The sequence below is a fragment of the Orycteropus afer genome, unplaced genomic scaffold (genome assembly GCF_000298275.1).
Source record: "Orycteropus afer afer isolate SDZICR_OR568_19922 unplaced genomic scaffold, OryAfe1.0 scaffold00021, whole genome shotgun sequence".
Lineage (NCBI taxonomy): Eukaryota > Metazoa > Chordata > Mammalia > Tubulidentata > Orycteropodidae > Orycteropus > Orycteropus afer.
This window is the reverse complement of record NW_006921608.1, coordinates 20,878,659-20,892,876: the sequence shown is the minus strand read 5'-3', so window position 1 is coordinate 20,892,876 and position 14,218 is coordinate 20,878,659. Positions and strand designations below refer to the sequence as shown.

The 14,218-nt window shown below is 38.1% G+C and overlaps 1 protein-coding gene across 1 annotated transcript in view; it reads left to right on the top strand.

Moving 5' to 3' along the window:
- Positions 1-6,141: 6,141 nt before the first annotated feature.
- TMEM67 (transmembrane protein 67) overlaps positions 6,142-14,218 on the top strand; it is a 72,726-nt gene continuing 64,649 nt past the window's right edge. The window contains exons 1-3 of the mRNA XM_042783636.1: positions 6,142-6,367; positions 8,806-8,894; positions 10,716-10,809. Of these exons, the coding sequence (XP_042639570.1) occupies positions 6,142-6,367; positions 8,806-8,894; positions 10,716-10,809 (409 nt within the window). The remainder of the gene's footprint in view (positions 6,368-8,805; positions 8,895-10,715; positions 10,810-14,218) is intronic.

Below are 14,218 nucleotides of genomic sequence, written 5' to 3'. Positions count from 1 at the left end.
AAAAAAAAAAAAAAGTGCCCATTATAAAGGGCCCTTGTGAGGCCTAAATGGAATAATGCTTGTGAAAGCACTTGTGACAATTCTTAGCACACAGGTATATATGGGAACTGAAACCAAAAACCAAACCCATTGCCATCAAGTTAATTCCAACTCATAGTGACCCGCATTCAGTTTCCAATGCAGTAAATCTTTTCAGGGAGCTCTGGTGGCGTAGTGTCTAAGGCACTTGACTGCTAACCAGAAGGCTAGCGGTTCAAACCCACCAGCCACTCCTCAGAAGGAAGGTTGGGCAATCTACTTCCGTAGTGATACTGCCTCGGAAACCCAAAGAGGGGTCGCTGTGAGTCAGGTCCGACACGACGGCACATAACAACAAATCTTTACAGAAATACATTGCCTCATCTTTTTTTACCAAGGAGCAGCTAGTAGGTTTGAACCGCAGCCGTCTGGTTAGCAGTCAAATGCCTTAGGCACTGTGCCACCAGAGCTCCTTTAGATGAGAGCAGGGGTTCTATATATTTAAAAAAGTATTAAGAAAATGATGAAACTTGAATGGTAAAGCTCACAGCCTCTTTCCCCAGTAAGCCTGAAAGCTAGACTTAAATTCTCCATGAAGATTTTTTTTCTGGGAAATTTGATCTGCACATCAGCGAGTAAAAATTGACATGGGAAATCTCCTAAGAAAAATTTCAGGCAAATCACCCTACACGCTGTAGCCCAGTCAGTAAGCCCAGCTCTGGTAGCATAGTGGCTAAAGCACTTGACTGCTAACCAAAAGGCTGGCGGTTCAAACCCACCAGCCACTCCTCTGGAGGAAGGTTGGGCAATCCTATATCCGTAGTGATACTGCCTCGGAAACCCAAGGAGGGGTCACTATGAGTGCACATAACAACAACAACATGCGTATAGAGCCTCAAGTTAGCTTTTCTGTGTGCCTCACTCTAATATTATGTAGATCGCAAAGGGTCACCAGATACATGAGAAAACCCTCTAACACAAAACATAATTTGGAAGAAACAGATTGTGTGTGCAGAAGAAAGCTTTAAAACAGTATCAGCAATGACCCCAGAGAGAAAATATTTCATCCAAGAAAGAATAATAGGATACTTAAAGTAAGTTATAATCATAAAACAAAACAAACAAACAAAAAAAAAAGAGCTCTTACTTTCACCCAAGTCACAATAAAAAATTTTTAAAAAAAAGCTCTTGAAATTAAAATTATATAGCAGAAATGAAAAATTTCAGTGGAGTATTTGACAGATAAAGTCCAGGAAATCTTTGAGAAAGTAGAGCAAAACTAAGTAACAATGGTCCAAAAACATATAAAAATGGCCAAAAAGCATAAGCGATGATGTTCAACATCACTAGTCATTAGAGACTATCATAAATGATAATGGTTCAATCTTTCAAGTATTTATTGAGCATCTCTGTGAGGCAGACATTTGTCAAGGACAAAGGCTATTCATGGTGCTTTCCCTCAGGGACCTCCCAGTCTATTAGGGAAGCAAACATAGAAACTAATAATTAAAATGTGTTATGATGACTGCTTTAATTGAGGCTTTGGAACTAGAGGGTAGGATTGACTCTGCCTGGTGGGCAGGAAGGAGCCCTGGTGGCACAGTGTTTAAGTGCTCAGTTACTAACTGAAAGGTTGGCAGTTTAAAACTACCAGCTGCTCCATGGGAAAAAGATGTGGCTGTCTGCTTCCGTAAAGACAACAATCTTGGAAACCCTATGGACCTGTAGAATAGAGTCGCTCACTATGAGTCAAAGTGGCCAGTAGTGGATTTGCTTGACGGTGGATGGGTGGGTGGGAGGGAGATAAATAAAGAAATCATTCAGGAGAAGATAATGCAGGATAGGCAGAGGGACCCGCAGAAACAGATCCAGAACCATGAGAGCAGGCACACTGGAGAATGACTTGTAAGGTGTGTATAGGCAACAACAGGCATTGAGAATAAAAAGATAATACCCTACTGCCATCGAGTTGATACCAACTTATAATTTATATATATATATATATATATAAACCCAAACTCACTGCCGTAGAGTCAATTGCAAATCATAGCGACCAGCCCCTCTTTGGGTTTCCAAAGTGGTATCTCTACAGAAGTAGATTGCCCAATCTTCCTTCCTAAGTGACGTTTCGAGGGATGGATTAAATTGTGTTTCCAAAAATATGTACTGGAATCCTAACCCCTGCACTGTGGATGTAATCCTAATTGGAAATAGGATTTTCATTTTATGTTAATTAGATAATACTGAAGTAGGGTGAGGCATTCTGGAGTCACAGTGGTTAAGCATTTGGCTACTAACCAGAAGGTCAGAGGTTCAAACCCACCAGCCACTGCATGGGAAGAAAATGAGGCAGTCTGCCTCTGTAAATATTTGTAGCCTTGGAAACCTATGGGACAGTTCTACTCTGTCCTACAGGATCACTATGAGTTGGAATCTACTCAATGACAGTAGGTTTGGTTTGGGTTTTGGAGCAGAGTGAAGGAGCTCTGATGGCACAGTAGTTAAGCATTCAGCTGCTAATCGAGGTCAGAGTTTGAACCTACCAGCTGCTTCATGAGAGAAAAATGAGGCAGTCAGCTTCTGTAAAGATTTACAGCCTTGGAAACCCTGTGGGACAGTTCTACTCTGTCTCATGAGGTTGTTATCCTGTAGAGTCAGAATCTACTTGACAGCTCTGGGTTTGGTTTTGAGTTTTGGAGTAGGGTGGGTTCTAAATACAATCACTTCAGAGTTATAAAAAAGAGCAGATTAGACATTAAAAAAAAACTTACCGCTGTCAAGTCAATCCTGATTCAGTGACCCCTCCTTGGGTTTCCTTCCGAAGAGTGGCTGGGGGGTTTGAACCACCAGCCTTCTGGTTAGCAGTCAAATGCCTTAGGCACTATGCCACCAGAGCTCCCAGATTAGACACAGAGACACAGATAGAGGAAGACAGGTACCATGTAAGAATCTCCAAGGAACCAAGGATTGCCCAGGGCTACTGACAAGAATGAATCTACAAGGTTGAGATCTTGATTTCAATTCTTAGCCTCCCAAACTGTGAGAAAATAAATTTCTGTTCTTTAAAACCACCCACTTGTAGTGTCTCTGTTACTGCAGCACAAGCCATATCTTAGCTGAGTGATTCTGGCCATGTTTCTAAGCCTGATAAATGGGGTTAATTGTACTACCTTCTCATAGGATTGTTAAGAAGATTAAAATAATGCATGTTAAGGAGTTTAGCACAATACATAGCTTTCCTTGTAGAACACATAGAGGACCCATCGCTGGTTCTGCTTTCCTTCTTCCTGTCTTAAATGTGAATGCTGATGTAAGTGTAAGGCAGTCACACAGAAGCTAAGAGGAAAGGGCCAAGAGAATTGCACAGATGACTACTTGACATCACTGACAATCACCAACAGCTGCCTACCTCCAGACTTATGTTTACTTTGAAGCCATTGTGAACTAGCTTAAACTACCTGTTCATATATTACTTGCAGCAAAAATAGCCCTAACAATACATTCCCAACAATTTTAGCTAACACTGTTTTCTACCAGTTTACAGAAATGAACCCATAGCATATCTACAATTCCCTCAAACTTAACTGTATTTGTCTACTTCAAAGTGCTTTTGTAACAGATAATCTGTCTATTTAGTTCCTAGGAGCAATTATGTTAGGTACAGTATCCAAAGGTCTTAGGCAATTGCCACTGTCTGTGGTATATTATGGCAGTACCATGTTTAGCTAAAGAAAACAGGTTTGTCTTATATGTGGAATATGTTGAAAATTTTCTCTATTTATTCCACAAAGAAGCCACCTGATACTATGAAAACAGTAGGTTTTGCACTTGGCCGAATGGAGATAAATCCTAGTTTCACTAATTCCTTAAACAGTGAAACTATTTATTTAACTTTTTTTGACCCTCAGTGTCCTTTTTTTTTTTTTTTGTAAAACAGGGGTAGTTCTCCCTCAAAGGTTTGTTATGAACAGTTAAGATTAATGCCTAGCACAGTATACAATGTGAGACACGAAGGCTGTCAATAAATGGAAGTTTATTATTATTACTATTACTTTAATTATTTAGCAGCTCTGGTGGTGTAGTGCCTAAGGCATTTGACTGCTAACCAGAAGGCTGGTAGTTCAAATCCACCAGCCACTCCTTGGAAGGAAGATTGGGTAATCTACTTCCATAGTGATATCGCCTTGGAGACCCAAAGAGGGGTCACTATGAGTAGGATTCAGGAAAGGGACAAATATTGCCAAATACTTTCCACAAAGTATTTGAACAATATGCACTTCATCAAGGAAGACTGCATTTAAAACTCACCTATAGGAAGCTTTTGCAAGTTAATCCCAACTATTCTATCAATATCCTTTCTGAGTCCCTATTAGCATTTATAGATGTAGAAGGTGTAGAAACAGCTTTCAAAACATAACACCTGCTCTGTCATAGAGATTTGTGACTGGCTGAATGTTGGTCTTTTGGGGATGGCCCCATGGAAAAACAAGGCTTAATGGTGGTTAAAGGAGGTTTAGTGTCACAATGGTTAAGTGCTTAACTGCTACTGGAAAGACTGGAAGTTCAAACTCACCCCAGTTGCTCTGTGGGAGACTTGACAATCAACTCTCATAAAGATTTCAGCCTAAGAAACCCTATGGGGCATTTCTATGCTATCCTTTGTTGTTGTTTGCCGTCGAGTCGCCCCGACTGATAGCGACCCCTCCTTGGGTTTCCGAGGCAGTATCACTACGGAAGTAGGATTGCCCAACCTTCCTTCCGAGGAGTGGCTGGTGGGTTTGAACTGCCAGCCTTCTGGTGAGCAGTCAAGTGCCTTAGGCACTATGCTACCAGAGCTCCTATGCTATCCTATAGTGTCCCTATGAGTCAGAATCGACTCAACAGCACAAAACAACAACAATGGTGGTTAATAGTTAAAGTTATTTAACTTCCTTTAATTCATTTTCCATATCTTAATAGTGACAAACCAGTTTAATTACAAAATTTGTTTTTTTTTTGAAAAAGTAAAAAATCATTTGAAGTTACTACGGATGAATAAGATGCTAAAAATAGCCCATGGTGATTTTCCTGGAGAGACAAAATACAACAGTCGAACAAACAAAAACAAAAATGACATTTAAATATAAAAAGAAATGAGTATTTCTTTTGTGGCCCATAAACTGGTTCTGAAGGTAATTCCAAAATATTTTGAGGGTAACAACCTCAAGGGTGACTACTTTAAAAGAACATTCATATATGTGCACAATTGATAAACATTTAGATTCCTACATTATTCACAGTGGTGTAAAGATGGTTTCATTTTCTATACACAGTTTTCTATGCTCAAAACAAAGGAAGTAGAAAACCAGACTTCTGTCAGGAAAGATTGGCTGGTTGGTTGTTTAGTGCTTGAGGCATAGTAATCTTCTAGCATTGCATATTTAAAACAAAACTTATTCATACTTTTTTTCATCTAATCCTAGTAATAAATATTGTTGGAATGTCTTCTGTGACATGGAAATTACTTAGTCTGGACAAATTCTGGTTTAAATTAATATCATTTAGCTTAATAGTTTTATAAAACAATGTTTGCCATCTAGTGTTATTGACTCACGATGCCCTTATGTATGTATAACATACAATGAGAAAATTTCTTTCCTGTGCTATTCTATTCCTTGATCTCATAAACTGATTTCACGTCTCAGTAGTAAGTCCAGTCACAGATTTCGAAGTACACTATTTGAAATAGCCTCTGCCCCTAATTTACAGTTTCTTAGACACGCCAGTGGGAGCTCTGGTAGGGTAGTGCCTACGGCACTTGACTGCTAACCAGAATGCTGGCGGTTCAAACCCACCAGCCACTCCTCGGAAGGAAGATGGGGCAATCTACTTCCCTAGTGATACTGCCTCAGAAACCAAGGAGGGGTCGCTATGAGTCGGATCTGACTCGATGGCATATAACAACAACAACAACGACACGCCAGTATCCCGTGCGTTGGTAACCTAGCAACAAGGCAGCGCAGGCCTTCTCTTCTGGAACTCTTGTGAGTGGGGGTGTGCTGGAAAGTTGTCCAATGAGCTTGGCGGAATCGCCGCAGAGGCTGATGGGGCTCGGGGAATTGGATGTTCACCGCCCTCCGCACCATGGCGACGGGCAGTGCTGGGGCTGTGGTAGCAATGGCGGCTTGGTTTACTTTGTCCGCAGCCGTAGTGACAGTGCTTCTCTTATTGGCACTCCCTGGAGTCTCACAAGCCCAGACTTTTTCTTTGCCGTTCTGTCAGCCGGAATCGTGCGACCACAACCATTACTTCGATATCTCCGCGCTTTCTTGTGTCCCTTGTGGAGCCAACCAGAGGCGGGACGCCCGAGGTGAGACGGTCTGGAAGGGATCTGGCAAAAGTAACATTCCATCCTTGGTCATGGCCACAGTCCCCGACATCGCTGAAATGCCTTTTCATCTGCTGTAGGGATGTTGCGAAAAGTTTACCGCCGATGCCTGAGGGAGCAGTCTCCTGGGAGGATTGCGGTTTGCACATTAAATGAGATTGGGGAACTCGGAGTCAGCTATCCCGTGAACGGTAGCCAGTAATTAATTTTGAGCGCCATTCCCCCACCCTCACCCGGGGTCATTAGGGCAACACCTGGAAAGCAGCTTGAAGAGAACAGACTTGTAGAGAAGTAAACTTAGAAGCCGAGGGCCCGGTGACCAACCAGAAGGGTTGGGGAGAGGATGCAAGTTAGCACTTCTCAGCATGAAAGCTCTTTATGCTGCTTTCAAATCCCAGTCATTTAGAACTGGAAGTGACCATAATCATGATCAAGGCCGGGATTCTCGTTTTACAAATAAGGAAATTGAAACCCAGAGTAGGTTGTAATGTCTTCCAGTGTTACCTTAATTGGGTTATGGAAGAACTCGTGCCTTTGTCCTTAGTGCCTTTGCATAGTTCAAGACTATGTGTATATGACCGCTATACAGGGTGACCCTAAAATTATGTTTTCTTAGTACTTAGACCTTTCTATTATTGAATATTATTAATTGCTCTTAAAGCTGTTTTAAGAACTTTGTTTAAACTAAAAAAAAAAAGTCCTTGAAACATCTGCTTTGATTAAGTCTACCATCTTGTGCCTTCTAAGATGTTTTCAATCTCGATTTGGTCACCAATGACCAAATCTTCAAATTTGATGTATTCTTATTTTCGCCATCAAACAGGACAAATCAGGCTGCTCGAGCAATGAAATATACATGAGAAAGCGTTTCAGAGACTCCAAAGTGTAAGGTATAGATACTGTATGCACTGTATTACATAGACTTATATGGGTGCTGTTTCCATTTATACCTACTTATAGAATGCTGCATTTACCAAACCAGCAGATTGAGTAGTGACTATCTTAGCCCAAGCAGAGGGAAACAATCAAAGTAAGTTTGCTAATAATTGGATTTTGTTTTGACATACTGAATTTGAATTCATTGAAATATGTGTATTCTTGAGTGACAAAGTAATGTGAAATTTCCCAGCAGTTAATCAGTAGTTTATTAGTTTAACAGTTAAGTAGCTGAATAGTTTAGTTATCCTTGTCCTTCAAATGGTAGCCAACACAATGCACCCACTCCTCACTCATCATCACGGTTGGGTTTCAAAGACCAAGTTGTTAAAAGAAAATTGACATGAGAAAATGGAGGATGACTACATCATTAAATAACTGAATAGCTGCCAAACCACTACGAATCATGGACCAGCCAAGTTGACATATAAACTCAACCACTATAGCCAGAATTATTACTCTTGCTTCACACTTCGGTGTTTGTTACTGCCACATGTATGTCATTAATGCACAAAATAGATAGTAGACTTTTTACTATTGTAAATGTGAAATGTTATATAATGAGATGGTCAATAAGTGAGGAGTAGGTATACCTCCCACGTGCCAGACACAGTCATAACACTATAAGGTAATAAGTGTAAACCTAGGTTTGGAACTTATGTTGTATACAACTTATGTTGTATTCTTATGCTGTTCTTTTTACATTTCACCACTGACACTTTTCTCTCCTGAAAGGAAATTGTATAGCAGGACTATGCTTAAGCCCCAGTTCTGAGAACAAGCAATACCACAAAAAATGACTGAAACTTACAGTTCACCAAGAACATAGATGCACATCCACCGTCTTGACTATTGCTACCAAGACAGCCGATGTCTGCTCTCCCACAGTAAAACTGCTGATAAACTTCCTGCCACCCTCTTATACCTCCCGACTTCCCCAGCTCGGGGCTGATACATTCTTGAGCTCAGCCTATCTGCATGCAGATACTTTTAATAAAATTTCTTTCAAAACTCTACTGGCCTGATTTCTCTCTCTCAGCACTAGTCCTTATAGTGTTGTTGTTGCAGTCGGTACTGTTATTCTCATTGTACCAAGGAAGCAGCTGAGACTCTGAGAATTTAAGGAACTTGCTAGCCTAAGGTACTTGATTGCTAACCAGAAAGCTGGTGGTTCAAACCCACCAGCCACTCCTCGGAAGGAAGGTTGGGCAATCTACTTCCATAGTGATACTGCCTCAGAAACCCAAGGAGGGGTTGGTATGAGTCGGGTCCAACTCGAGGGCGCATGACAACAACAACAACAGCAAAGGAGCGGAACCAAGACTGAAAGCTAAGGAGTATATTTCTGGGTTTGTACCCAGGTAGTATTGTTCCAGAGTCTTGCTATTAACCACTACACTGCTTCTCCAGATTTTAAGAATTACTAAAATCTCCCTATTTTGGAATTTGTTTTATATATCAAAGACAAATGTCTTTTTCTTTAGGAACTTCATGTGTGTGTTTACCAGGATTTCAGATGATCTCTAATGATGGAGGATCTGCCATTATTTGTAAAAAGTGCCCAGAAAACATGGTATGGAATATTTATTTAAAAATCATTTTATTGTTAACAAAAAAATGTAAATGTCTTTATTCTTTAGACTACAAATTAATATTTAATATTTTCCCACAAACTTTAAGAGTATTAAGCTAATTACTTTTACTAGCATAAATTTTGGTGCATCAGTGAAAATTTTATGCAAACTTGGAAAAAAAACTAAAATGTATTTACTTTTTAATCTGAATTCCAAACAACTGCAAAGCTGTGAAAATTTGTCTTTATTTTCCCTCATAACAGTATCTCAGATAAATAGATGAATAATAAATATACATAGAAACTAATCTAAAGCATGCCATTATGTAAGATGTTTGGTGGGGGGCTATATCTTTTGGTTGGTACAGATTGAGTTCAGTGTCTTAGACATACTATGTCATTAGTTTTATATAATAATTGATGTTCATAATGATAGTGAAGGTATAATAAGTTCATGAAATGCCAGTCACATTAATAGTTTAAATAATGTTTGGTTGCTCTTTCCTAGTAATTTTATTGTGATTCTTGGAAAATTAGTAAATCAGTGGTTATTATATATAATAATTCTCAATGAACAAAAATACATTTTCCAATCATTTCAGATAAATAGGAATCTGTGTGTTCCAGTTCTGAATTTTGTAGGAGTGTTTCTTTTCATTGTCTGTATAAACAGTAAATCTAGAAATTTAATACAAAGTTATCAGTTGAACTTACTTATGACTAGTATTTATAGGCTTGGTTATCATTTTGATATTTGTTTTTGCAAATATTGACCAAAGCTGAGTTATCAGTGATAAAAAGCTGCTAATATGAAATGGTGCCAAACTCCATTTCTATTTCTGTGGCATTATTAATATGTTGGAGCTCTGGTGGTGTAGTGTCTAAGGCATTTGACTGCTAACCAGAAGGCAGGCAGTTCAAACCCACCAGTCACTCCTCAGAAGGAAGATTGCACAATCTACTTCCGTAGTGATACTGCCTTGGAAACCCAAGGAGGGGTCTCTATGAGTTGGATCCAACTTGATGACAGTGAGTTTGGTTTTTTTGGTTTTTATTAAGCTGTCTGAATTTTTAAATAGTTCTACATATTTGTACTGCAAAATAAAGGAGCATTTCTTGATCTATCCAGTTTTTCCCACCAAAATTTAACATAATTTGTGACAATTTGTTTTACCATTGTTCTCTATTAATTTTGGTTATATCTATGTTTGTAATATAATTATTGTATTTTGCCCCAGGTTTTTCCTAATATAATAAGCCCAATTTCAATTATGTTATATTTTACCAAAGAACTTCATTAGTATAAATTACAAAAAGATATAAGGAAATATTCTACTAAATTAATTCTTAACAGCTTTATTTAGGCATTATGAAATTCACCCATTTTGAATCATAAATTAATGTTTAGAAGCTAATATATTTCAGTTAAAATTACAGTAATCATAATAGATAAGACTAAACTGTTAATTGACTGTTCATTGATTAAACTGTTTTGAATTTCATTGTGATTATCTTTGTAAACAGAAAAAATGAATGATGAAATTTATTACAAAAGTAAGGATTTATTTGAATGGAAAATCATAAAGAAGATAGAACTGTTACTCAGAATTAATCTTCTAATACCAGTCAGTACATAGTAACAATGTATACATAGCTTAATTTAAAATATAAGCACAAATTATCTAGAGAATTTTTATGTGTCTCATACATGTATTTATTAGAATATCCACTCTAAATTGCACACTCTTGTGGCTTTGTAAAGTTACTTAATCAATTAAGGAGAACATTAAATAAGAAGAATTTTTTAAAAAATTAATTTAGAAAGGTGTTACTGAAGATGGCTGGAACTGTATTTCTTGCCCTGGTGGTTTAACTGCGGAAGGAAAATGCCACTGTCCCACTGGCCATATTTTAGGTAAGAAGTAGATTATGAAATATTAGTGATGAATCTTGATTTGTGTTTGTTTTTTATAAGGACATTAATTGAAATTGCTTGATGATTACATAGTATTATTATTATTATTGTTGTTGTTGTCTAAAATTTAATAATGTTTAAGCAGGCATTGGGAAGAAAATAAAAAGCCCTGCCTGATTTAAAAAAGAAAAGATAAAAAACACCTCATAGTAAGATTACATGAACTTCCTTAACATATTAACATGGTAAAATATATATGTCTAAACTCAGAAACCAACATGATGCATCATAGGGAAAATGATAAATGTTCCTATTAATGTCAGAGAAAGAAAGAAAGAAATGGTATAACTGTTGGAAAGGGAAGGTAAAAAAGCATTATTTGCAGATGATTTGACTGTATATTTGGAAAACCCAAGCCAATCACTAAAAATTATAATAAACAGCAACAGTTCCTGTATACAAAATTAATATTGAAAAAATAGTGGCCTATATACAGACAACAACAGTTTAGGAAATGTGATGGAAAAAAAGAACTCATCCAGAGTTTGTAACAGAAAAGAAAAAATGCTTGGCCATAAGCTGTAGAAGTATTTCTATAATAAAGTATTCTATAATAAAGTATTTCTGTAAGATAAATAAATGGTGCTGAGGGACACAAAGCTTTAGTAAATAAAAATACATAGCTCATTCTTGAATGGGAAGATGAAATATCATAAAAATGTCCACTCTCCCACTGTTAGCTGCCATGGAGTCTACCCTGACTCATGGTGACTCCATGCATGATGAAATGAAACACCCTGGTCCTGTGCCATTACCATGATCATAATCCATGGGATTATTTGGCTGATTTTCAGAAGTAGACCAGCAAGCCTTTCTTCCTAGTCTGTTGAGGTCTAGAAACTTCACTGAAACCTGTTTGGTATAATAACACACAAACCTGCACTGACAAATTGATGGTAGTTGCACATGAGATATATATATCAGGAATCAAACCTGACTCTCTTGCATAGAAGGCAAGAATTCTACTAAAGATCACCAAATGCCCTCAGTTCTCCCAATACCAACGTATAAATTTCTTCTTGTTATATGCAGTCAAGTCAATTCTAACTCATAGTGGCATTATAGGACAGAGTAGAACTGTCACATATGGTTTCCTAGGCTGTAATCTTTATAGGAGCAAATTGCCAGGCCTTTTACTCCACAGAATGGCTGCTGGGTTTGGACCACCAACCTTTTGGTTAGCAGCCAAGCACTTTAACCATCGCATCACTGGGACGCCTATACATTTAGAAGGATTCTAATAAATACTACCAAAATTTTGTTTATTTGTGCCTTTGTTTTAGATATTGTACAGATTGATTCCACCACTCATCTATCAGTTTTTCATACTGTGGTGGCTTGTGTGTTGCTGTGGGGCTGGCAGCTGTGCCACCAGTATTTCAAATACCAGTAGTGTCAACCATGGTGGACAGGTTTTAACAGAGCTTCCACACTAATATGACTCTGAAGAAGGAAGGGGCCATCCACTTCTCAAAGAATTAGGTAGTGAAAACCTTATGAATAGCAGTGAGGCAGTGTGTGATATATTACTATAAAACTTTATGAATAGCCCTGAAACATTGTCTGATACAGTGCTGGAAGATGAGCCCCTCAGGTCGAAAGGCACTCAAGCTATGACTGGGGATGAGCTGCCTCCTCAAAGTAGAGTCGACCTTAATGCCATGAATGGAGTAAAGCTTTCAGGATCTCCATCGGCTAATGTGGCATGACTTAAAATGGGAAGAAACACCTGCAAACACCCATTAATAATCAAAAACATGGAATGTATGAAGTATGAATGTGGGGGAATTGGAAATTGTCAAAAATGAAATGGGACACATAAAGATTGATATCTTAGGCATCAGTGAGCTTAAATGGACTGGTTTTGGCCATTTTGAATCAATCATATGATGTACTATGCCGGGAATGACAAATTGAAGAGGAATGGTGTGGCATTTATCATCACAAAGGATGTTTCAAGATCTATCATGAAGTACAGTGCTCTCAGTGGTAGGATAATACCCATATGCCTGCAAGGAAGACCAGTTAACACTACTGTTATTCAAATTTACGCACCAGCCACCAAAGCCAAAGAGGAGGAAATAGATTTTTACCAGCCTCTCCAGTATGAAATTGACCCAACATGCAGTCAAGGTATGTTGATTATTACTGGTGATTGGAATGCAAAAGTTGGAAACAAAGAAGAATCACCAGTAGTTGGAAAATATGGCCTTGATGATATAAATGACGCTGGAGATTGCATGATCAAATTTTGCAAAACTAATGACTTGCTTATTAAAAATACCTATATACGTGCACTTTGCCAGATGGAATGCACAGGAATCTGATGGACTATATCTGTGCGAAGAGGAGATGGAGAAGCTCAATATCTACAGCCAGAAGAAGGCTAGGAGCTGATTGTGGAACAGACCATCAACTGCTCATATGTAAGTTCAAGTTGAAGCTGAAGACAATTAAAACAAGTCCACAAGAACCAAAATATGACCGTGATTACATCCCTGCTGAATTTAGAGATCATCTAAAGAATAGATTTGACACATTAAACACCAATGGCCAAAAACCAGATTTATTGTGGGATAGTATCAAGAACATCATAAAGGAAGAAAGCAGAAAGTCATTAAAAAGATAGGAAAGGAAGAAAAAAACAAAATGATTGTCAGAAGAGACTCTGAAATTTGCTGTTGAACAGAGAGTACTTAAAGCAAATGGAAGAAATGACAAGATAAAAGAGCTGAACAGAAGATTTCAAAGAGCAGCTTGAGAAGACAAAGTCAATTATTATAATGCAATGTATGAAGACATGAACTTAGAAAACCGAAAGGGAAGAACACTCTTGGCATTTTTTTTTTTTTTTTTTTTTTTAAGAAAATATACTTTAAGTGCACCAGTCTCCATCTAGGCTGAGAGGTGGCTGACGTTACTTAATTGTTTCTTTAGGGAAGTTTAAATTCAGCCCTAAGTGGTAACATAATATACCAAGGACAACACATTGAAAACCAGTCTGTCGTCCAGCCCTTTCTTGGATTTCCCTCATTTTCTCCCAGTCTTGGGAGCACATCATCTCTATTTCTGGATGAATGATTTCTTTAACACCAATCTCTTAACACACTGACAAAAGCAGTACAATGGAGGCACCAGCACAGCCCCAATGGCTTTAAAAATACGTATTTCATGGCACATACAGCTAAGAAGTAGTTTTTCATTTTCTATTTTTCATCATTTAATTTCCTGTGTTATTTTGAAATTCCTATTCAACTTCAAAGGCTTTCTTCTTGGAAGAAAATGATGGATCACAACTAAATGATCAGACTAAAATACCATACAAAACAATAGGAATTTGGGGCAGATG